At 42.9% G+C, this 25339-nt stretch overlaps 1 protein-coding gene across 2 annotated transcripts in view; it reads right to left on the reverse strand.

Moving 5' to 3' along the window:
• ACVR1 (activin A receptor type 1) overlaps positions 1-25339 on the reverse strand; it is a 127720-nt gene that overhangs the window by 23253 nt on the left and 79128 nt on the right. For both annotated transcript variants that reach the window (XM_059394001.1, XM_059394000.1), the window contains exons 4-8: positions 17551-17814; positions 15085-15296; positions 11336-11435; positions 7569-7715; positions 722-997 (exon numbers count right to left, since the gene is read on the reverse strand). In XM_059394001.1, the coding sequence (XP_059249984.1) occupies positions 722-997; positions 7569-7715; positions 11336-11435; positions 15085-15296; positions 17551-17814 (999 nt within the window). The remainder of the gene's footprint in view (positions 1-721; positions 998-7568; positions 7716-11335; positions 11436-15084; positions 15297-17550; positions 17815-25339) is intronic.

Here is a 25339-nt window from a genome sequence, read left to right on the forward strand (position 1 = left end):
GAGAGAGAGTCTCAAGCAGACTCCACACTGTCCTTGGCACAGGGCTCCATCCCACGACCCTGAGATCATGACCTGAGCCAAAACCAAGAGTCGACACTTAAGCGACTGAGCCACCCAGAGGCCCCTCATTCCACAGGTTACTTAATTGTGTACCTACTTTGTGTAAATGCTACAGACTACGGGTTGCTGCTGAGAGTGGGCGGTCAGGAACTGACTAAAGGAGCAATTCACTTGGAAGTGACTTTCCAAGATCATGCGAAGGTCTGAATTTCAAAAGAGATTTGGATTTTACAGCATTTGTCAGAACTCTGAGAATGTATTACTTAAGATTTGTTTATTTTGCATAAAACTGAAATTTTACCTGGAGGGAAAAAAGTCAACAAACAACAGACTCCAGTGCACGACACCATGGTATACACGCTCAAGTCTTGAGAAGAGAGGGCTCTTTCCTCTGTCATTCACTTGGGGACATATCAATGATTAAAGGCAGACTGATGAGTAGGGAGGCAGGGATATGGGACAAAGCTTGAGAACAGTAAAATGTTGATGGGAGAATCTAGGTAGTGGGTATACTCACTGGGAAGTTCTTTCAATTTGCCTGCAGGCTTGAAAGTCTTCATAACAGGATGTTAGGGGATGGGGCATGGATGTGACCTAGCTAACCAACAGAATAACAACAAATGTAAAAACTGTATTAAAAAAAATATTTTTAAAACCTTACCCAAATCTGCTATGCAACACTGTCCATTCTTCTTAACCAGGATGTTTTTGCTCTTTAAATCCCGATGAGCAATGGCTGGCTTCCCTTGGGTCCCAAATATCTCTATGTGCAAATGCGCGAGACCACTAGCTATAGACAGCACTATTCGCAGGCAGCTAACAGTATCCAGAGTAGTGAGCTGAAGATAGTCGTACAAGGAACCCATTTCATGATAATGTGTGATTAACCACAACTGGGTACTGGAGTGTCTTGATGTCATGTCTGAAGCAATAAAACCTGGAGAGAGCAAGAACAAAATTAGCAGACATGTAAGAATTTCACATTATAACTCTTAGTATAAGGAGATAGTGACCCATACAACAGATGACACCTGTAACAAAAAATAACCAAACTAACCAACTGCCATGAAAGGTTTACAGAGGCATCAACAGAAAAACATAGTACTCTTCCTACTTCCATAAAAAGGTACTTCTAGGGGCACCTGGGTGGCTCAGTGTGTTAAAGCCTCTGCCTTCAGCTCAGGTCATGATCCCAGGGTCCTGGGATTGAGCCCCACATCGGGCTCTCTGCTCAGCAGGGAGCTTGCTTCCTCCTCTCTCTCTGCCTGCCTCTCTGCCTACTTGTGATCTCTGTCTGTCAAATAAATAAATAAAATCTTTAAAAAAAAAAAAAAGGACTTCTAATGAGCAGGAAATGTCAATATTCATTTTCATTATATATAATCCTTTAGAAAGGTTTTATGTTGCGTTACAATTCAGATAGGAATAATATCTTTGTGTTTATCTGTAATGATCATATCAAACTCTTTATCATGTTCATTTTCCAAGCTCAGATTATTCATCAGCCACCCAAAAAGAATAAAAAACATAAAATCTAAAAACCTGTGTTCCAGTATTGACTTTGCCTGTAATTTGCTGTATAATACTGGGCAACTCATTTAGGTTCTCTGGGTTATCTCTGTTCAGATGTAAGATAAACGGATAAGTTCATATGACATGATTGACTACTCATCAAATAAAAAAGAAACCAAATATAATAAGCATCTGTGATGCTCTTTGTCAGTCACACAAGAAAACTGAGATGATAGTGTCTGTTGGCCAGAAAAGCAGACAGATACAAAAAGCAAAAATTACAATATAATGTAATGAATACGATGAAAACTACTGTTAGATCTGCAAAGGGCACCATGTATCCAGAATAGGGAATCCTAATAATTCAGATGAGATGTTCCAACAGGCTTCTATCAAGAAGCAATAACTGAAGCAGTCTTGAAAAGAAGTGAGGGATGACAGATGCCAAAAAGGAACCTTGAGCAAACTGAATGAACTTTAGAACTTCCCAGCCTACGAAATAAACTGTGATGTATGTGCTTGTCTCTCCTACTGCAGACATGCTTTCCACCTGCTCACTTGTGCATTCTCTCTCTCTCTCTCTCTCTCTCTATATATATATATAGTATATGTTATGTATATAATATACATTGAATATACTCTATGTTGATACATGTATATAACATATACACACCTAATGGTCATACTTACAAGTAGTGACATCTGGGACTTATAAATAAAAGAATATTTTAAAAAACAACAACAACAACAACAACAAACCAGACAGACATGGCTTAAGGCAGGATTAAAAGCCTTGTGCGAAGATCCCGGAAAACAGAAATAGGCAGAACATCCCTCACACTTGCACAGAGTGTGATATAAAGTTTGTGCTGCTCTCATACACATTTTCTCACAAGAATTTTCTCAATACACCAGGAATACAGATATCATTATTCTCAGTTTATAAGTAATGAAAGTGCTGCTAGGAAATGCCAAATCGCGTATCTGTTAAGTTGTCGTTGATCCCAAGTTTGGTGCTAGCCATGTGGACACACCACAGCTCGTACGGGAAACTCTGGGAACAAAGAAAAGGTCCCCTATTTGACTGTTGTCATCAACAATAGAAGCAACTAGTACTTACTGGGACTAACAAAGTGCCAGGCACAATTCTTCTAGACACTCTGCACATAATCCAACACTCACACAGGAAGGAAGCAGAGGACAGCACTGACATTAAGGCTAGTAATGGTCCCTGGCAGCCCAGCTCCAGAACCCATACTCTTAACCACTATGCCATACCGCCCCCAACGGGGGGCTCTGACTTCTACTCAGAGAAAGACAATGTGACACCTGTATCCATTGGACATCTGTGAAGTGAACAAAGCAATGTCTCCACACCTTGATCCCCTACCTCTCTTTTTCTTGCACTCCAAGCCAGTTCTCAGGGGCAGCCTCAGACTCTCACTCCTTCCCTCGCTCCAATATGTCTCTGTGGCCCCACAGTGACTTCTCTTGGGGCCCTTTGCTGCCGTAACACGAATAATCAAAATGCATACTCAGATATTAGTTATTCCTGCTAGAAAAGATGTTTCTACTTTATCATTTTAAACCAAATGGTATTAATCATTAATGAGATTTTCAAAAATAAATATCCTAAACTATAAGTACCACTCAAAAGAAATTAAATTACTGTTGTGTATTTATGTAGCCTCTACTGATTTCTCTGCCCAAGGGAAAGCAGCCTCTGATTAAATAAATAGATAAATAACAAATAAATGTTTATTCTCTCACCTTCCCTAAGCCCCTTAGGTCTTAGAGAAGGATTCTGTCTGTCCTGTTAATTACGCTCTAGACCTTCCGGAAAAATGACTTTTTAATAGGCAGGACTTATTTTTTAACTATATATCTCCCAAGTGTGAATTACAGAACTATGTTTGTTTCAGAATGCCAGGGCATTTTTATGGAATTTTTGCATTTTCCATCAAAGCACTCTCCTATTAGTGAAGGCTGAACAGAACAGGTACTTCTAAGTTGGAAGGCTGGCACAGCCACTGGATGTGTTCACAATGGGGAAAGAAAGTGTTTAGAGTAAAAATCTCTTATTTAACAGCCCAGGTCATCCTCCCAGGCTCCTCAGGAAGGAAAATAAAACCCAAAATCGTTAGTGAGGTCATCCGTAGCCCCTGTGAGCCTCTCCCTGGTGACTCTCCCAGGAACCAGGCAGCTAGGACAGCTGAGGACTGAGGCCACCACAGGGGGGCATGGGGGCTGCAGAGCGCTGGGCCCCGGAGCTGGACCGCTGAGTGCCAAGACGGGCTCCACTATTCCCGAGCTGGGTGATCTCACACAAGTCATATAAAATCTCCACCCTGGTTTCCTCATTTGTAAGATAAGGATAACGTCAGCAGCACCTCCAATGGGTACGGTGAGAACGGAAGAGTTAATCATAGGTATAGCGCTTCATGCGAAGCCTAACACGGGAGGTATCGAGAATAACTGGTTACTATTATGTTTCAGAATAGCTCAGGGGTCGGTGAAAACCACAACAACCCTGCAGTGTAGTATCTTTTGCGGGTAACTTCCTTTACTTCCCCTTGGGTCTCAGGGAAGTCCGATTAAATGCTCAGGCGCTATCTCTTTAGAGTACAGAGCAGTTCTAGAGAGGGAGGGTGGCAGAGGCTGCACTATTTGACTGTACGTGTATCACTGAACTCTCCACTTCATACGGCTAAAACAGTAAGCTGCATTATTTTACAATCATTTCTTTAAAAGCATGCAAGATGAGACTTTGGAGTAAAATTCTCACATTAACTTGACTCCCTTGGTCTTCGTAATGAGGGAAAGAATGCTCATAAACATATAACTTTGGCCCAGAGTCACACAGTGGGCATGGTGGAGGTGCTGAGAGTAGAAACCAGCGTCTCCAATCCCCCGACCACTGCTCCTGCCACAAACCAGCACAGCCTCCCCTTACCCCTTTGGCTGTTGACTTCTACACCAGACAGAGCAGAAGAGCTGAAAGCCAAGTCTAGTCATTTGAAAGATACTGTTGTAGGGGGATAAATAATGAGGGCCCAGAGTGTTGTATGTATGCATATATGTGTAAACGTGTGTGTGTGTCACTTGATTTATTTTGAGGGGCTAGAGTTGGTAATACTCCAGGGTGGGCGGGAAATCATGATCTAATATTCGATATAAGATGCTCCTTTGATAGAAAAGAAAAAAGGTCACAGAAAACCTTAGTCTCTAAATACAGAAAACTGGCAAAGCAAGGAAAGAACTGTAACCAAGTTTAGCCCCCCAAAACTGAAACCAATGAAAACAGACAAACAAAAAACTGGTGCATTTCTATGGGCTTTCTTTTTTCAAGATTTTATTTATTTATTTGACAGAGATCACAAGTAGATCACAAAGAGAGAGGAAGGGAAGCAGGCTCCCTGTGAAGCAGAGAGCCCGATGCGATGCGGGGCTTGATCTCAGGACCCTGAGATCATGACCTGAGCAGAGGGCAGAGGCTTTTAACCCACTGAGCCACCCGGGCGCCCCTCTATGAGCTTTCTTTTTAAAGTCAAAAGAACTACACAATGAAATCAGTCCATACAGCTGTAAGTATGATGAGGGTAGAAAGACCTCAGAGATACAGAATTTCCCAGGATCATTGGGTAATAAGAAATGAACAGTGTTTTGCCCTCGGTGGTCACACTAAGGGAACCTCACTTCTCACGTGAATCATGTTATGAAGGTGACTTTTCAAATCTCTTTTATGATTAAATCCAATTTAATAAATATTTACTGAGCACCTAGTATGTGCAAGGTACTGTCCTCAGTACTGCATGTGGTGGCAAAAGCAATGGAAGTGATTCTTGTCCTCAGTGACAATGGGAGGATATCATGGTTCATTTAAGTCAAGGGCACAGATAAAGTGACTATTTGCACGGCCCTGTAGTATCTAGTGCATTTTGCTCAATGAACCTGTGAGCCCATGAGAATGAGAAGGGGTGCCTGAACATGCCCTTCCTTTAATGAATCCCAGACCCCCCATACTTCTTCGAGTATGTGCACCTGCAAAGTACGAGCCATTCCACTGTTTAAAGAGAAGTACTCCCTGTACATCACAGCTTTGAACACAACTGACGCTTTCTCTGTGGCTCACCCTGTCTGTCCCAGGGTCAGAGGGAAAAGTGGGGCATTTGGGGTTAATTCTGACTGTGGCTGAATCTTCACCTCATGCTCTCATCATCGAATCCCAACTAGCTAACTACCACATAAAGTACAGAACTGTGGCTAAGAGACACACTGCCCAGTGTGACTCTCAGCTCCACGGTGTGACCTGATGGGTTAACTCATCAGTTACAACTAGAAAAACAAGAGTACCTACGCCCTTATGGCTGTGAAGCTGAAAGGAGAAAATGCACATGACGCACTTAAAGCAATGGGTTAACTCATCAGTTACAACTAGAAAAACAAGAGTACCTACGCCCTTATGGCTGTGAAGCTGAAAGGAGAAAATGCACATGACGCACTTAAAGCAGTGCTTACTGCACGGTAATGATCATTGCTGTTCTACATATGCATCTAGCTGTGACATAAGCTTGTGCGATCAGAGTTACAGCACAGCTGCAACATGGGGGTTGGGGGGTGGAGCGGAAAAGCACAAGTAAATCCACTGGGAGAAACTGGAAAGGAACTGAGACTTTTTCATGGAGGAATGCATGGCTGGAGTGTGGGGTGGGGATCATGCATGATCAAGACCACGAACAAAGGCACAGACACCTTAATGTTCATGGTGATCCCAAATAATGGCAGATATCCAAAGTGACTGCCATCTGGAGATATTTGTAGAGAAAATCTAAGACTCCCTGGGACCCCAACAAATAAGGAGTCTGGACAGCCTGGCCTAGAAGGCACCAATGTCAGGCAATGGAAGAGTCATCGAAAAGCACTTTGAGGAGTATCTTGGCTGCGTGCAGTGAAACATAACTCGGGGTAGCAAGATGGACTAGAGGTGGGAGTCCAGCATGGACTGGAGATCGGAGACCAGCAGCAATGACAGGAGCGAGGAGAACTGGGGGACAGCTAGGCCCCCACAGGTAAGACAAGGGGAGAAGACAACAGCAGACACACACAATTCAAAGATGGAACACATCACCACACTGTTAAAGAGAAACTTTAAGACAACTGGCGAACCATTCTTGGCAGACAACCTGACTCAGGTTTAATACTAAAACGACAGTAACGGGATAGAAATAAATTCTGGCAATGGCCTTCTGATGAACCAAATCTCATCCAATAGCCATGAAGTGGCCAGCACTATCCTATAGAGTCAATTTCTCTATAAACCTTCTATCCACTATTGAAGAGGCCCTCTGGGCAGCATTCATCATACGTGTATTCGCATAAACACCCTGAGAAAACGCTCCAAAACCAGAGAAGTCAAAGGGAACAAGGACCTTCTCATCCCTTATACCTCTACAGCAGAATTTCAGCGGGCTCTTCACAGATTTCACAAATGGTTCTAAGCTTTAGTTTCCAAATTAAAATGGATGCTAAATCCCTCTGTAAATCTGGGCTTTGAAAACCATGCCTAGTTTGAGGGAACGTGCATTTAATTACGATGTCCCTGGGAGCTGTGAATCTCTAGGAAATCGTCCAAAGAGCTTTCTTAGTTTGATTCAATAAATATTCAAAAAGGGTGCGGTAAGTAGAACAACGGATGAAGCCTTGAAGTGAACAATATGGGGTAAATTCTTGTTGCTTAAATAACAACCTACAGAATAAGAATTAGCAATAATGATTTCATTTTCACCATCCAGAGAATCTTCAAACTCAGCTTCTCTGCAGATTTAAACAAGAAATTAGTGTTAAAAGAAAATTGAACATGATATAAATGCTGATGATTCCTATTATCACTTTTCAGGGGAGACTTGCAAATTCACACACACCAAATCGGAGAGGGCAAAGGTAGGTAATTATTTCTTTCTAGATAAAATTAATGAGGGGATTATCTTGGTACTTACCCAAAATATTTTCATGCCTTAGCATCACAGTGTTGTACAATTCTGTTTCCCTGAACCATGACTTCTCATCCCGGGAGGAGAAGATCTTCACGGCGACATTCTCCCCTTGCCAGCTGCCCCTCCACACCTCACCATACCTGCCTTTCCCTGGGGAGAGCAACACAGAGGTGACACAGGAGGGAGCCAATACATTTCTTGCCCGCAACTCTGGCCCCCTCCCTTTGTGTACTTGACAAAACTTCATCTGGCGCTCTCAATCCCACAACCTTTCGCCTGTGAAGACATACAAAAGTAAGGTGGAACCCGCCCCTCCAGCCACCCATTGTCACAGCAAATTCAACACCCTCAGTATCTACATTGTACAATAACCTGCTAACTATAAGGTTTACAGCTAAATTCCTCTATTACAAGGTATGAAACATGTATGGTTCTCAAAAGCACACAGTTAGTAAAACAAAATGGTACAGAGTATTAGATTCCAATGTGCTGAAAGCCAAAAAAGAAAAAAAAGAAAAAAAAGCACACATAGATAAACTGAGTAGCTGACTGGATCCTTTCCCTTCTACAAGATCAATGCGGACATTTTCCTATGAGTCCAAATTTGCAAATTTACATACACATTTATGTTCTTCATAAGGGAGACAATTAAGTTGGAGATCTGTATTCTAAAGGATCCAAAAAAAAAAAAAAAAAAATACACACACACACAAAACAATGCTGTGGAGGAGACCAACAAGCAACCATTACCTTCCCTAAAGGATTTCTTGGCAGAGGATATATTTCAAAAGAGGATTTGCAGAGTTTTAAAGACATAATCCCAGAACAGTTCTGATTCCTGACATTGGTCATGGGTATTTGCTTGTTAGACAGCCCCTGGGATGCCAGAAGTGGGCCACACCGAAGGGGCCCCTCCCTTGGAGAAAGCATTTCCTAAAAACGCGAGGACCCCAGCCTGTGATCTGCTCTGTGGGGTGCGTGCCCCCTCCTGCACCAGCAACACGGCTGTCGGCCTGTCAGTGACATGCTCCCTCCTCCGTTCTTCTCTTTCGTTACAGGGGTGGGTGAGGAGGGAGGCTGGGAGCAGCAGGTAATTACCACGAGACCATGGGGCTCAACACGGGGTATAATGAGGGTAAAGACGCACGCGGCGCCTAGATAACAATGCAGCGGGAGACCCACCTCACAGGGCAGCAGGGCTCTCCCCCAGGCAAGGGGTTGCTGGGAGTCACGGCTTGTAATCAGCAGCTGCAGCAGCACCTGCACACCCAGGACTACAGCTCTTTGCTCCAAAGCAAAGCCACGAGAACCCAAACATGGAGGAAGAAAGCATGTCGATCCAGGGGATTAGGTCCTGACACAAAATCAAAGCCACTCAGTCTGGACTCTGTCCTGACAAACAATGTCCCTGTGAAATACCAATGACTAATGCAAAAGGAGGTTAAACGTGGCCAGTAAGTCATCACTGTGGGCTGCTGTGAGGTCGCAAAAATCATATTTAGAGCAGGACTAATTTTAATACCGTCATAGCAAATGCCCGGCATCTGTAGTTCAAGACGAAGGCCAGTGCTAAGACACTACAAAACGGGCCGCCCGAAACAGTATGCTGATCTTTTCCTGCCTCCGGTTACATTCCATCTCTTTATTTTCCCTTTGTCCTCACAGTCTCATTAGGAAGGAGAGAAAAAATATCCCGGAGAATTGTATACATTACTGTAAAGTTGCCTTAAATCTTTTTTTTTTTTTTTTTTTTTTTTTTTAAGAAAACAGAGATGGATTGTCAGGATAAGTAGACAGATTGAAAATAGAATCCTACTTCAATGGTTTTCAAATGCTTTTAAGTTGTCAAATGCTTTTTAGAAATGCAACCCTATTCAGGAGTTCCTAAAAACAGAAGCAGAACTGCCCAAATGTACAGGGCACGGAGCCCCCCATGGGAATCCATACGGTATCTGAAACTTTGGGGGTTCATGAATCACTATCTGGTAACAACTGGTCTAGTCCAATTTGAACCCCAAATGGTAACACACTACCCAAGCAGTTCATCACGCACATTTTTATTCAAGGCTACACCACATGAACACTAACTAGAAGCTACTGAAATGGCATTGCTTTGATGAAAGTCTTTAGCACTGAACCAACAAAATGCTATCATTGAATTTATACTATTTCCAAAAATGCTCAAGAATATCTACACCACCAGAAACAGCATGTGTTTTTTAAAGGTACAACACTATTTTGCCCTTTGGACTCTGGGGTTGGGCTCTGAAAACTGATATGGAGATTGGCTGCCCTGTGCATGGCAAGTGGCCATGGGGGTGAGAGGGCAGGAGAGCAGGGGTAATAAGCAAGATAGGCAAACAGCCCGTCACTGCCTCCTCACTCCTACCCAAACACCCTTGTTCATAGCAAACTGGATGTTAGGCAGTACAAGAGAATGACCCTGGCTGGTCACAATGGGCACATTGGGGGCGTGTCCATGCGTGTTTGCTCCGCCCACAGTCCACTGAGGAGGAGAAACGTGAGGTGTGGCTCAGAGGCCCAGGGACTGCAGACCCAGAGCAAAGGCAACAGGCTCCTGCTGGTTACCTGTGTGCCTACAGGTGACACCTGCTGCTCGTGCTACACTGCCTAGCCCCTTTCCCACTGTCAGGTCTGGGGATGTCCTGATTTCCAAAAACTCAGAAGGAAAGGTGGGAGAACAGCAGCCCAGTGGTGAAGGCAGGTTATGACGTCCAGCTACCTCCCAAAAGCAAAAGAGGGAATGACTGGAGTTGCCAAAAAAAGAAACCAGGAGAACCAGAAAGAGTGTAGAGACACTGCCAACCTATCACCACCCCTCTGGCTGTCCTTATGTGTTGCCCAAAAAGAAATTAATGACAACTATCACGTGACTTGAAAATACCCACCAAATACAAGTAAAAACCAATAAAACTGAGAACCCCCCCCTCCAAAAAGGCATTCTGTACCCTCTTCCTAGAGGGCAATCAGCAATTTATAAACAAGCCATAAAAAGATTACAAAGTTTGACCCAGGAACCCCAACTCCTGGGAATTTATTCTGAGTACTCAAAAGAAAGGTAAGATGCATGCAAAAGCTTTCTCGAGTAGTACTATTACATACAGTTCAATGATCATTCAAAAGACCCTCGTTACACAATCTCTTAAAATATTTGTGATGTGTACAGATATATGGAAATGTCTGTGAGCTTAAAACGGAAAGAAGGAACATAAATTGTACACCCATTAAGATTGCATCTCTATATAAACATGTTCCTAGATGGGAAAAATATGAGAGGCCATAGAGAAATGGATACTGCTCTTGTTTAACAAAGCAATTATAAAGGTAGCTTTGGTAAATTTATCTCATTATTTTTAAAGGCAGTGGGAGAGTGAGAGGGCTTGGAGAACCGCCATAGGCAAGTGCGTTGTCCAAACGCCTACTCCCCTCGGATCGCTCAATGTCTCCAGTCAGGAGCAGACATGCTAACTCATTTCTCATGCCTTCCCATCATCCCAAAAGGTCTACTTGCCACTAAAAGCTTTTGACTAGCCATTCATCATACTAACTAGCGACAGATTCCTTTGACGAGAATTCCAACATGTTGAGGAGTTCTGACGCAAGGCACGGAGACCAGAAACAGAGCCACCCCGTCTCCTGTCATTTCAGGAGCAACAGGCAACATGAGACAGATTTTCCAAGTTCCATGCTGCTTCTAGAGCCACAGTTAACATTGCATTCAACCCACAAAGAAGAGAAAAAAGAATTACCGACACACTCCAACAGCGTGATCTGACGAGCCACTGTTCTTTGTACCAAGAAAGGGAGACCAGAGCCGCTTCCTGATGTGCATGAATGATCCAATAAATCCTGTGGTTCAAGACAAGGAGAAAAAGAAACTACTGAGAAACAGTTCCCAGCTTAAAGTACAAGCATGCATATCATTGTGACTCGCACGGAGACGCCAGTCCTGGACATGCGGCCCATGGGTGTGCATGGACCACTGGAGAAAGAACGGGTTTTCTTAGGAAAACCAGAAGCTAGCCCTTTTTATGATAGGTTTTCCTGAGGGGTAAGTAGTCTTTTCTTGCATCCAGAGTTTTAGAATAAAAACATATATATTAAAAAAAAAAAAAAAGCCTGAGTAGACAAGGTCAAAGATGCAAACTAGAAAGTCCAGGAAGCAGGTCCGAATACAAGGGGAAACAGCAGAAAGAGGAGCACAGAGAACAAAAAGGAAGGGAAGGGCCTTCAAGACCAAGGCCAGGGCATAACTAATCATGTTCTGCTCTGTTCATAGGTATCTGTGAAAGGATTCACTTTCGCCAACATGCCAACTAAGGAACTCTAACAAGGAACAAACAAATCAGGAATAAGGTACAAACAACTCTAATGTTGTTTCTACTGCAAAGACTCCATGGCCACGTGGGTCCTCTGGCTGGTACACTCAAGCAGAGAGGGGTCACCTGGAAGGATTACCCTTTAGGTGGGTGAGGAACAAAAGCATCACAAAACTTAACCTTCAGTGTCATTTTTAGGTGTGAATTATCCACAGATCTGAGAGGGGAAAAAAACCCAGGACTTTCATTTAAAACATAAAACCGTGCCCAAATCTACTTCTAAAAAATCAACATGTTGTGAAAAAAATCTCCAATCAATTCATTCATAAGTTTTCTCTTTTGATTCTCAGTGCAAGCCAAGGAGTAGACGTCTCTTTGCATCAGGAATGGATTGTTTGGAACCCCTGGTATTGTGCCCATGGTGATGGTGGTAAGGTTATAGCAGTGTTGAGCTTATATTCCCCAAAGTTCATTCTTTCCCAGACATCTTAGCTGGCCTGCTAAAGCAATACATTGATTCGTCTGAATTTCATCTTCTTTTACTTACTCCACCACTGTGAAGTACTGTTGATCAGCAAAATTACTAAAATCTGAACATCCAAAGGAAGATATTTAGAATCCTTAAAAACCACAAAATGGATAATCAACAAGAAATTGAACGTTAGATGAAGTAGTTTCACATCTCCCTAACCATCTCTTTTGCTGTACTTTCTTCCCTTTATTCATTCAATTTTTTTGAGAGAATAATTCTGAAAATTAAACAAATGTGGGGTTTTTTTTTCATAATATAGAATCATGGTTTTAAATCTAGCTCATAGACTTAAGGCAGGGGGTTGCCATCAGCCGATGACTGACAAACATCGACTTCAACTCCTGAACCCAAGGCTTCTTTTTCAATGCAGGAGGCTGTTCAGCGAGATAGGCTTTGTTGAATAACATAAATGAGCGTATCACTTAAATAAGCAAGTATATATACCAAAAATGATAACTTGTTTTAAACAGTGTTCTTTGCTATGATTGTTATCGCGATATACTGTCCTCTAACATGATTGAGTGGAGAAGACAATTCTGGTATACACTCCCATTCCTCCACCAAAGTGACAAAAGCTATTCAAACAGTGATTCACACTAGATATTCCTATCATTAGCCATGGAGGTTAGCAGTTCTGCGGAAACGGAGTTCTGACTGATTGACTTTAGAACCTCAGGATTCAGCCTCATATCTTGCTCCTAACTCAATAAACTCATTGAGTTTTCCTTAATATGGGAAAGAAACGTCTAAGTACATTTCAAACGAAAAGCTATATTTCTCGGGGTGCCTGGGTGGCTCAGTGAGTTAAAGCATCTGCCTTCGGCTCAGGTCATGATCTCAGGGTCCTGGGATCGAGCCCTGCATCGGGTTCTCTGCTCAGTGGGGAGCCTCCTTCCCTCTCTCTCTCTTGCCTGCCTCTCTGCCTACTTGTGATCTCTCTCTCTCTCTGTCAAATAAATGAAACCTTGGGCAGGGGGGAGCTGTATTTCTCTACTTTGGGAAGCAGAGTGTCCTCATCTCCTCTCTTCCCCAGTTCTGCCATACCATGATCTAAATAGGGAGGTAAACGGAAAAAAACAAGGTTCCTTCCTGGTTTTGTTTGTTTGTTTTTTGGTTCCTTCCTGGTTTTTATACAAAAATGTATGCTTGACTGGTGGCCCAAGGATAGGGAAGGCAGGAGGATGGGCTATTTCTCAGCCTGTATCAGCCACCACCAAACGTTTTAACAACTCGCCAAGATTGGTCCAAGAACAGCACCTGAGCTACAGAGATCGGTGAGGGTGAGTCTTCTCCAGTGGAGAGGAAGCTGGAGAGCAGGCTCGCCTGCAGACCTTCCACAAACTCATAAGCTTGTCGTCTAGCAGACCAAGACTTAATAGGAGATGATCTTAGCTGATGCATGACCATGACATCAAATAACGCAGGATCCCATTAGAAAGTTATATACCTGGATGGTCCTCCATCAAATATGACAAGGAGAGTCCTGACTGGGTATCAGCATGTCTTTAACACCTCACACTCCCTAATCTTCACCTTTTTCAGAGAAGGCATCAGACTCAGCCTAGGATCATTTCAGAATGCTATTATCACTTCTTTCTTTTGCACATTATTGTAACCTATTTATAGCAAGTGGTTCCCTTTTCTCACTTAAAGTTTAAGTTTCTTCCACATTAACACTTGACAATTTTTAAAAGTTAAAAAAAGGAAGACACTTTTTCATGTGATTTTACCACTGAACAATATGCAAAAGAATAACTTGAAAACATATGAATCCAATGGTGTCTGACCCTGAGCTGTCTGTGAGGGTAGCTGCTAGCCACGTATTGACTTTTAGCAAGTGAAATGTGGTTAGTCTGAGCTGATATATGCTGTGAGTTTAACATATGTGCCATATTTTAAAAACTTAGTTCAAAAAAAAATAAAAAGAATGTAAAACAGCACATTCATAATTCTTTCTGACTGATGATTATATGCTAAAATGGTAACTATATACATTAGATCAAATATGCTGTTAAAATTAATATCACCTACAGTGGGGGTTTTTTAAACTTTTTTTTAAGTGGCCACCAGAAAATTTAAAATTACAGATGTGGCACACCTATTTCTATTGGACAGCACTGATTTAACCAAACGACTACCTCCACAAGGGGGCAGCACAGGAGCGTGCAAAGTTTAACAGCAGCTTTTTTGGATGTCAAATTTTAAAGTCTTAAATTACAGGGTGTTAAAATAATCTAGAAGGGAAAGTGATTTTAATATTAAGCAAAGGTGCTTTTTTTGAAAGCACTTATATTGCTAAAAATAGAGTAACTGAGTTACTCCAAGTCCCACCCCTCCCCTCTGCCCCCCAATGATTATAGGCAACCATTCTCCTCACCTTTCCCTTACTCCCAAAAGAAAAACAACTACCAAGAATCTACTAAAAAAAATCCCCTCCCTTACTGAACACAAATGTCTGTCTAAAAAATGTTCTCACATATGGGAGACTAAACACAGGCCAACACAGGCTTGCCTAGGACACAAGTGACCAGTGGTACATGTGCACACTGTCCAGCCCCCGCTACTAGTTAGCATTTCACGATGGAAAGAAGAAAGCATGTTTCACCATCTTTGTTATGCTTGGGATTCCCTGGGGTCTCAAACTCACTGCTAAAGTGCTGTCTCCAACATTGGTGGTGATGAGCCCTTCGATGGTGCCGTACTCCACATCTCTGGGATTGAGGCGTTCTTGGTTGCGCCTTTTAAATTTTCGGAGAGCGACTCCCAGGAGGCAAGCTAGAAGGCATACTGCAAATACTACGGACAGAATAATGAGGCCGACCTCCAAGTGGAAATTCTGTGTTCCAGGAAAGGATTTCCCTGGAGATGGGGGAGAAAAGGAATGCAATTGGCTGTAAGGATCACGGTTTACTTATTATTTAGCATAACTGATACCTAACAAGTAGCTCCTGAGCCTGACCACCTGGTCTCCTAAGTCACGAACTGTTAAAAACTAAAATATTTCCTAATACCCAGCCAACGGCCTGGTCATTTGAACCATTATTCATTCAGGCACAACCAGAGTTTGAAAAACTCTACCGAGAACCAACCACATTAGCGCACGTAGGTGGAAGTACGTTTATGATACAAAGTACTTCACAAGTCCCTGGTACTACTCTTCTTAACACAAATTCAATCGTAGGAATGTTTTATCCTGAGCCCTTACAGACAGAGATGATGCTATGATACTCCTATAAGAAAGTGCTGAGTTAAAAACAAATTACCCAATCTGTGGTCTCTCTCCTCAGTGTATCTTGGATGTCTACCACTGAATTCTCATTGATCTTTCCACATCACGATTTCTGCCTGGGAACCGATTCATTCATCTGTTCTTTTCCTCACTTATTCAATATTCACTTGCTCAAAACATTCATTCACTGATTCACTCGCTCGCCTAATCACTCATTCACCCCCTTGCTCGGCATTATCGCATTACCCATTCAAACAGCCATGTATTCGCTCCAACACTCACATACCACTCGGGCAAATATACACAAAGACTTTCTACTTGCCTAGGGAGTTAAACAAAAAAAATCTCTTGGTTGGATAGTGATGGTCCATAATTAAAAGGTCCCCAACCAATAACCATCTCTGAATGTCAGACCCCTTAAGACACGTCGTCACCAAAAGCTCCATTCTTCCCCACACAGGCCTTTTCCACGTCTCTGCCGCCTTCCGCAATCCACAATCCTTCCACAAGCCTGACAGCCTTTATACATTTCTTTTAACTTTCCGAATCCAAATTAATCAACGACTTGGCACATAATACCCCATGGTACATGTCATTTGTACGATAAAGTGTAAAACTAATTATATACAACATTAAATTATAAATATGGTGCCTCCCTAATTGAATTAGAAATTCCTTAAGTCGAGAAAATAAATTTCCTCTTACAACTCCAAGTCTTACAGAGTGTTCTACAGATTAGGAACTTTCCGTACTGTAGGTACAACTCCTGCGTCAGTGCAGATAATTCTTCATGGCCATCCACTCCATTAATTACAATTTAATTCACAAAGGTTAAGAGAAAAGTTCATCCCATCAAGTACCCTTTTAGTTTTAGCCATTTAAACACTTAATCTCTCTTTTAAAAATCTTCTTGTATTATTCAACCCCATTTGCATATCAGAATTAACATTTTCTATATGCCTTCCGGTCATCACCATAACTGAAATACCGCACAGCATAACCTCCTACCAGTTTTGTTTTTTTTTTTTTTTTTTTCTGTCTCTCCCCCTGCTAGCTGACATTTCTGGCCCTGGGTGATCCTAGGAGCCTCTCCCAGTCCACTTTTTTGGTTTGTTTCTTCTTTTCGGAGTGCAAAATTAAGTACTTTTAAATTTAAGCCAATTAAAAATGTACAATAGGTTAAGAGAATCAACTGGCTTGGATGAGTCTACAAAGACTAAGGAACATTATTATTTGCAGGGACTTCGAGATAGCAAATTGGGGCTCATTTTATGGGGTAACCGCTCCAGAGCGAGACTAAATTCCCCTGGATATGGAATCCATATGAATACAACATAAAGAAGATGCCACATAAACTACAAGGTTCATGTGAAATCTGACCCAGCTTCAAGACTCAGTGACTGTTCACTGGGAAATCAGATATGGGAGCAAAGGTTAGTGAGGCTTTGTCTCTTTCCTCATAAAGAAGAAAACCTATTCCACTCAGCCACCAGAGTCTTATGTTCCAGTTTCCTTCCTACACGCTTAACATAGAGATAAATATTTACCAAGCCGAACTGTTTCTGAAATTATGACATCATGGCTCCTGAACAGAGAAAGGAGCCGTTGGCCTGCACACGACGACCAAGAGAGATCTAGTCAACCAAACCATCCCCAAGATGGCCATTACCTTGCTCCCTTACCCAAAGATATCTATACTCCCTTTAGATTCCAAAAGGCCATACCTTTCCCTTCCTCACCTAGAGCTATCTTTCTTCTCACTCCTGGCCTCTAGTTTAAAGAGTAGGAGGAAAGCCTTGTGGCTACTTCCATCTTTAACCCACACAGAATCAGAACAACACCAACGGAAACCCTTGATCTAGAAATAGAAAAGTCCATGGGAACCTTTAGTGGGCAGCTGGGCCGTGATGTTCCTGTTACACCAGTCCCCTTGGCAGCACTCCACAGCTTGGCCGGGCGATGGCGGGGTCTTACAGGTCATCTTCCCCTGCTCGTAGACTTGGAAGCAGCCTTTCTGGTAGACATGGAAGCCGTCATTTATGCTCAGTGAGGAAAAGCACTGCTGGCCTTCACAATGGTCCTCACTCCCGCAGGAGAGGCCTTCACACACACACATGTAAAGTTTGGGGTTCACCTTGGGCTTCTCATCTGCAAAGGAGCAAGAACAAGGAAAAGAAAATCACTACACAGGTTTTATTCCCATTAGGCGAACAAGACCGTTTCTCCAAGACCATTACAATACATTTACCAACAGAAAGTCAGGCCAAGCATCATCGTTGGCTGTTATGTCCACATTCTGTTATCTTTTATCTCTCACTTGACCAACCACCAAATAATAATCACCTCTCAATATGAGTACATTTATCTGAGCTGTGTACTCTTTTAGATCATACCAGGCCAAAGAATGGTTATCATGGACCTACAGGCTTCTGACAATGAACTTTCCCCACTGTGGCTTTCACGTTACCTTTGGCCTGATGGGCTCTCACATCCCAATTCTCTCGCATCAAAATGAAATGTTCTGGGGCACCTGGGTAGCTCAGTCAGTTAAGAGTCTGCTGCCTTGGACTCAGGCCATGACCCCAGGGTCCTGGGATTGAACTCCATATGGGGCTCCCTGCTCAGTCAGGAGCCTGCTTCTCCCTCTGCCTGTTGCTCCCCCTGCTTGTGCTCTCTCTGACAGATATATAAGTAAATAAATATCTTTTAAAAATAAAAAAAATAATAATAAAATATTCTTCCAGAACATAATGCTCATCAAGTTTATGTTTAAAAAAAAAAAAAAAAGCCTCCTAAATATATGGCAATTGTTAATATCAGTTCCTGGTAACTCTGTACTAATCTATCAACCAGTAATAGAAGGAATGCTGGTGTTCCCGCCGTTATCTGTAATTTACCAGTATAATCGAGAGTTTCCAAGGATGCAGCCTCTAATTACAAATATCTCTTACCAATATTTGCAGCCAGATGCCTAGACTAATTTTTCAATACTAGTAACACTGAAGTTTTCATGTTCATTACAATGGAAATTCATAGCTGCTTCCACATTTTGAACTGGCAGAAAAAAACTGGCACTGATTATTGAAGATAAGGGTGCAAGGAGTCAGAGGGCACAGAACAATGTTTTGACAGTAAGGAAAGGGGCAGGACCACAGGAGCAGTCCACACCTGGTGGGTCCAAGGTGTGGTGGAAAGAGGCAACAATGTATCATCCATGAGTGAAGCACATCTGATCAGACCCCCTAATTATCTTCTTCAGGAAACACTCATTTGCAGTCTAATTCTTCAGACCATTCTTTCTTTTCCCTTGCCTGGTCAGTTCAGACTTGCTGGTCCCAACAGTTTGCACTAGTCAGGAAGGAAAGTGCAGACAGGACGTAAACAGCCAAGTCCTGGAGGTTCTGAAGCAGCGTTCATATAAAGATATGCAGCTTGCAGAAGCTCGCTCCGAAGGCCTCTGGCACAGATTGACTGCCTTCTAATTCTTGAACCCCCTGCAGCAGGTCTGTGAGATAACTGCTTCTTTCTTAAAATAACAGGTCGGGTGGCTGTGCTTTCAAGAGGAGACCTTAAGGTAAGGTCTTTGAAAATGTCAAGTTCATTTACCCAGATTTGTGTGGGTGTGTGTAGAGACGTGGGTTATCTCAAAAAGAGAAAAGTGTTCTTAATCTTTCTTCTTCCCTCTTCAAAGAAGTGAAAAATAGTTCACTACCCACTGTAATGTGGGTGCCTCATCCCACAGAGTAAGTGCATACAGACACACAGACACAAGCCTTCTATTTATAATTGACTTGCTCGTTCTTTTGAAAACCACAAGGGGCTCATCCAAGAGCAAAGACATGCCTGAAAGCAGGAAATCCAAAATAGCCGCTGACAGTGTGTGTATGTCACCAGTCTCACCCCCGAGAATCAAGAGCCTCCGACATTTTTAATGAGAAAAAATTTTAATGAGCCAAAAGATAGCCTTTATTTTCCCTGCCTAGAGAAATTCCAGTACCAATCTATTTCTATGAGGATGAAAAACATATATATCTGTTGACATAATCCAGCAAAAAGTTTACACTTGCCAAAAGTGAGTTGAAAGATAATATTTCTAGGGAGTCTAGACATGCTTGCCACTCTTGAATGGCACAGAGCTGGGCTGAGGGTTGCCAACTATGCTGCCAACAGGTGATGATTCTTTGGAGGGAAATGGATAGGCAGGGTAAGGGGGGAGTTAATGGTGTCATGCTGATTTGTTTGTGATCTACAGCAGGGGATTTTAAATACTGTATTTTAAAACCATGCAATAATGCATTCGTGAACGTTTGAAACACGAACACATATTTTAAAATCCTAAATATTCAAGCACTGAAGAGGTTGTGTCTGTTGACACTGGGATAGGACTGAGGACTCTGCATTAGGACAAAGGAGTGAAAGGGAAATAATGCAAGAGAGTAGCTGTTCACGGATTCATAATGGACTGAGGAGTATGGGTTACTGACTTCGCTACACCTGGGATCCAGGAGGAGCAACCACTAACAGGTAATGCTAGACAACAGAGGCCTCACTCACTATCCATCCTATGGAAATGGATGGTCAGGTACAAAACAATTAATGACATCTTGTGGTTATAATAAAAAACATCAAATTTTTTTAAAAAATAGATAAAAATAACAATTCCTCTCACGAGCTCTCAGACTGAACTCTTGCTTTTAAAATCAGAGCCCTTGGGGTGCCCGGCTGGCTCAGTTGGTGGACCATGTGACTCTTGATCTCAGGGTAGTGAGTTCAGGCCCCAAGCCCACCCAAGCTGGGGGTAGCACCTACTTAAAAAACAAAATATAATATAACTAAAATTAGAACCCAAACTGAATTCTAGCTCCAAAGACCTAAGATGTGGACTGCCCTTCCAAGGTCCCTATCTTTTGACAGGATGTGAGGATGGTCTGACAGATGTCTGGATTGTAACCTAAAGAATTTTGCCAGAATTGAGGAGCCTCAGGTAAATCTTCAGTAAATTCGACTCACTATACCCAACTATGCAGTGAACGCAGGCATTCACGGGTTATCAACTGTAATCAGATCTTATCCTGTAGGGATCATAAACTAAGTCAAAGGGATTCATTCATTTATTAAACACTCTCCTTGAATCTTTATATCCCTCCACTAGCTGTACACAAGTGGCCTGGGGTTAACTGCCTTTAAATAGGTCATTCTTCTTAGGGTGTCAAAAACTAGAGTTTTCATCGCCTCACCTCCACAATCCAGAAAGAGAAAAAAGGGGAAGAAAGATGGTCGTTAATGATACGTGATAATTAACTTAATCTCTGCTAGAAAGAACCATGACCTCAGTCTGGCGGTGAGCTAATGGGAAAAGTACAAAGCTTTCACCAGCTTCATTTCCAATTGTGCTTCTCACCAACATTTAATCTTCTTAATTTGTATATTTCCATATAACTAATTAGCAGAGCCCTTCCTGAATCTATTTTTTATATACCACCCAGGATAAATGAAGACCCTGAATTCGTAAGTCTATAAGAATGACCACATGTTCCGCCCACATGCCTGCACGCACACACACATTAGTTAAATGCTACTTTGGCAGTTTCATCCAACAGAGTGGATTAGTCGAAGAGATGCCAAAAAGATTCCTGAGCTAGGATTACTGATTCAACAAAGAAGGTTAAAAGCAAGGTAGTAGCATTTTCCTATCTTAATATCCACAATTCTAAGAACACAGCAGGCCCCACAATGCCCATGAGTCACTGTTTCAGTCTCATCAAAATTTCGGAATAACCGTAACATGTGTGGGCCTGTGATATTTCATTTGGAGTGGTTTGGGGCGGGGGGTGGCACCTAGGATGCGAGAGTGATCACAAAATCCCTTGTAGGGCCACAGGTAATAGTCTGTGGGCCTCTAATCTCTCAGAAAGTGATAGGAGTACAGTACACACCGAGGCATAGCAAGGCATGGACAGTCACCTTCTGTGACTGGTTTTCAACAGGACAGACAGGAAGCGCCACATCTAATATGAAGTATTTTACACTTGCCTGTGCAAATAACTAGGAAGTGCCCTGGCAGAAGGCAGCCAGTCTACTCCACCTAATTGACATTCATTTAAATAATTCAGTAATTTAAATGTCAAGCCAGAGGTATTCCCCGTCTGCGAAGTTCCCCCACATTGTTTGTTCTAAAAGGCTCCTCCCAGCATTACTCAGTGTTATGGCTGGCACTGTGTGCCCTTTGTATCACCAGAACCAGGTCCCTCTGAACATACGTGCAGCCCAGCCCTGACTGGGGGCCGCAGCCGGTCATGGGAGGGTTGGGGGCCAGCTCCACAACTAGGGGCCCAGGCTCAGAATCCCAAATCTTTTCAAAGGTCTTTCTTGCTCTGGGGCGCCTGGGTGACTCAGTGGGTTAGGGCCTCTGCCTTCGGCTCGGGTCATGGTCCCAAGGTCCTGGGATCGAGCCCCACATCGGGCTCTCCACTTAGCAGGGAGCCTGCTTCCTCCTCCCTCTCTGCCTGCCCCTCTGCCTACTTGTGATCTCTGTCTGTCAAATAAACAAATAAATCTTTAAAAAAAGAAATCTTTCTTGCTCTGGGAGATACTCAGTTCATCCTCTGGATACGGCTACTCTTGTAGCCTAACCATAGACTATCATAGGAAGAGGCTGAGCAAAGAGCACTGTGGACTTTTTAAGACTGTCCACAGTTTGGCATAATCTTGTACCTCAGAGTAAAAGTATTCACATTTACATTTTATTTGTTTTTTTTTTTTTTTTTAAGATTTTATTTATTTTTTTGACAGAGACAGAGAGCACACAAGCAGGGGGAGTGGGAAAAGCTGACTCCCTGCTCAGCAGGGAGCCTGATGTGGGGCTCAATCCCAGGATCCCAGGATCAAGACCTGAGCCAAAGGCAGACAGACACTTAACTAACTGAGCCACCCAGGCGCCCTCCACGTTTATGTTTTAAGTGGGACTTGACAAATCGAAGCACAACACTACGGGCTTATCTTCAGCGTTCTCAGTCATGCACTCCCTAATACTTAAAGCATTTAAACTGATTATCATTCTAAATGATGCACAAAACCTCATTTTTCCCACTAAAGTCTGACATAAAAGACAAATAAGAAAAGACTGCAAGTAGACCAGCTTGCAGCTATGACCCCAGAGGTCAGCAAAAGAAACAGACTGAATTTCTTAGAGACTCACCTTAAAGTAGCACAAATAACAATGTGGTGATTAGACTACTCTTATAAAAGTCACACAGCTCAGAATTTTATAGGCTAAAAAAAGGAACCCCAAACATCCTGGATTCCTTCCAACAGCATAAATGATTCATTCATTTGAAATGACAGCTTATATTAAGCTTATAGATACGGGAGTCCTTCCACGGCCTCCTAATCCAAGAGTGCAGCTTGGCACTTCTCCAGAATCGGAAAGCATTTGAGATCTCTGGCATTAAACAAAGGCTCAGTGACGGATTTGGCAATGCCAGGTATCAGTGCCAGAAGCCTGCTCCTAAGACAGAAACACAAAGGTCAGTCTGGAATGCCTCGTGAAGGGCATCTGATGGTCTGGCAAGAAGGTGAGCTATATGCTCGGGAATACAGTGCATCATGACCCTAAGTGCTCGCATTATAAAAAACCCCCACTTAGGGAACCCAAATCACTTTTTTTTTTTTTTTCCTGCTCATAGAAACCAATACTTGGCCAAGTTGTAAAGCCAAGAAGAAAACATATTCCAGGAGTTAAGAAAGATCAAACAGGATCACGTACAAATTAGAATAACAACAAAAAATGATTTCAGGATTCCCAAGATTTTGAACTGACAATGCCTATAAATGCGTCCTTGCTCCAGCATTCTGGAACTGAGCAAAGGGCATCCCCATTCAGATGTAGTCCTCTCTGCCTGCCATGGTTGTTGAAATAGAGACGGGGTGGTTCGTGGGGCCATAAGTCCTGGTGGAGCTCATCACCACCTCTTTAGGCTCCTCTCCATTTCTGGAAGGCCTCTCTTGCTCTAGAACTTCAGGTCCTTTAGATATGGAATTCCCCCCGCAGGTAAGACTTCACTCCCTTCCTGACGACATCCCATTTTCCTAGTTAGCATCTGCCTTCCCTCTGGGGAAACCCTTGTGCATACCCTTGGATTTAGAGTAGGAACCACCTGCATACACTCCCATGCACGTGTCTGTTTGGCGACAAAAGGTGCAAGTCTTTCCTCTAGACTAGAAACCCCGTGAGGGTAGGAACTGAGCCTACTCTGTTCACTGTTTTATACCCCCACCTGCCTCAATAATTGAAAGGAGTACACGCCTGATGAGTATTTGCTTCACAATGAATTTTCTCCTCACAGACAGGATTTAGAGGGGGGAAGAGACATGATGCTGGTTTTCAGAGCAGACTGAGCCTATAAAGTCTTTAAATGTCAGCAGAGATCTTGAGGCAAGGCTTAGTCACTGAGCCAGCATGTCTGTGCAAACCACTTCTCAGAGGAGCTCGCCGGCACATCACATCTGTTCACCTACTCCGGCTTACAAGTGTAGAAAATGAATACTTGTGGTGAGGTCCGGTAGGTGTTCTGTTTGTCTGTCTGTCCGTTCAGAGAAGGAGGTAAAACACAAGTGTCCCTAAAACAAGGAATTATTTAGTACATTAATAGAACAGCAGGGCTCTTAATGATGATCCTTCCCTGGATGGCTGATGGGAGGACTTTGGGCTACTACGACGTGAAGGTGACCAGAACGATCGACGCATCATAAGCGCCCCGACTCCAGCCACGTGAAGGGCGTCATGCAGGACTTGCCTGCTCGGCAGTGAGGAGATGCCCCCTGGTATTTGCTGCCATTTTTCTTCTCTCGGTGAAAGTAACGGTGTTTTCAGCAGGGAGTGGGGAAGAGGGAATTACATCATTTTCCCCTTCTTGCTCTGCTGAAGGTGATAAGGATTCCCAAGTCATCCTGCATTTGAACCACTGAAGCCGAGAGTTGGGGGGGAAAAAAGTGCCATCTGTTTATTTTGTGTCTGGGCTGACTCCTTGTCTCTGAAATAATCCCTATAAAATAAGCCTCATTGCAGCAGCCACACTTTTTATTTCAAAGCCAAAAACTTGGTCTGTGTTTAAGTGACTAACAAGTTAAAGAACATCGTGGGGTACTGACCTAAGACAATATTGGTCTGTCTTTTCCGTGCTTTTTATGATTCCCAGAATGTAGCAAAGACACAGCTTTCCGGCATGCACCAGGTTGATGAAACAACAGGGGAAAATATGACCTTTTGCATCGTGTCTTCAAACTTCTTGACTCTCCGCTTCAGAGAAATAAATGATTACAAGGCCTAATGGAAACTACGTACTAAGGAATTCCTTTAATTACCAGAAAATATCCCCACCATATATAGTGACAATGCCCCGGTCTGAGGGAAGCTCTACGTAACAGAAAGAGTAAGACAGAGGACCACAGCTTGAGGGTGAAGAGAAAAGGACCTGGTGAATGATAACAAACATTTCAGGGAAGCCATTCCTGGTTTAGGTTTGAAGAGAACCTGTGATGGTGTCCCGCCCATCCGGTGTTGAGGCTAGAAGCTCTGTTCACAGTGTGGGAAGAGGTGTGCCTAACTCATGTGGGTTGTCTCTCAATGCTCCAGAGGCTAACAAGGCAGTGCATGGCTTGCTCCAGTGAGGGT

This window comes from Mustela nigripes, chromosome 3 (assembly GCF_022355385.1).
Source record: "Mustela nigripes isolate SB6536 chromosome 3, MUSNIG.SB6536, whole genome shotgun sequence".
NCBI classification, from domain to species: domain Eukaryota; kingdom Metazoa; phylum Chordata; class Mammalia; order Carnivora; family Mustelidae; genus Mustela; species Mustela nigripes.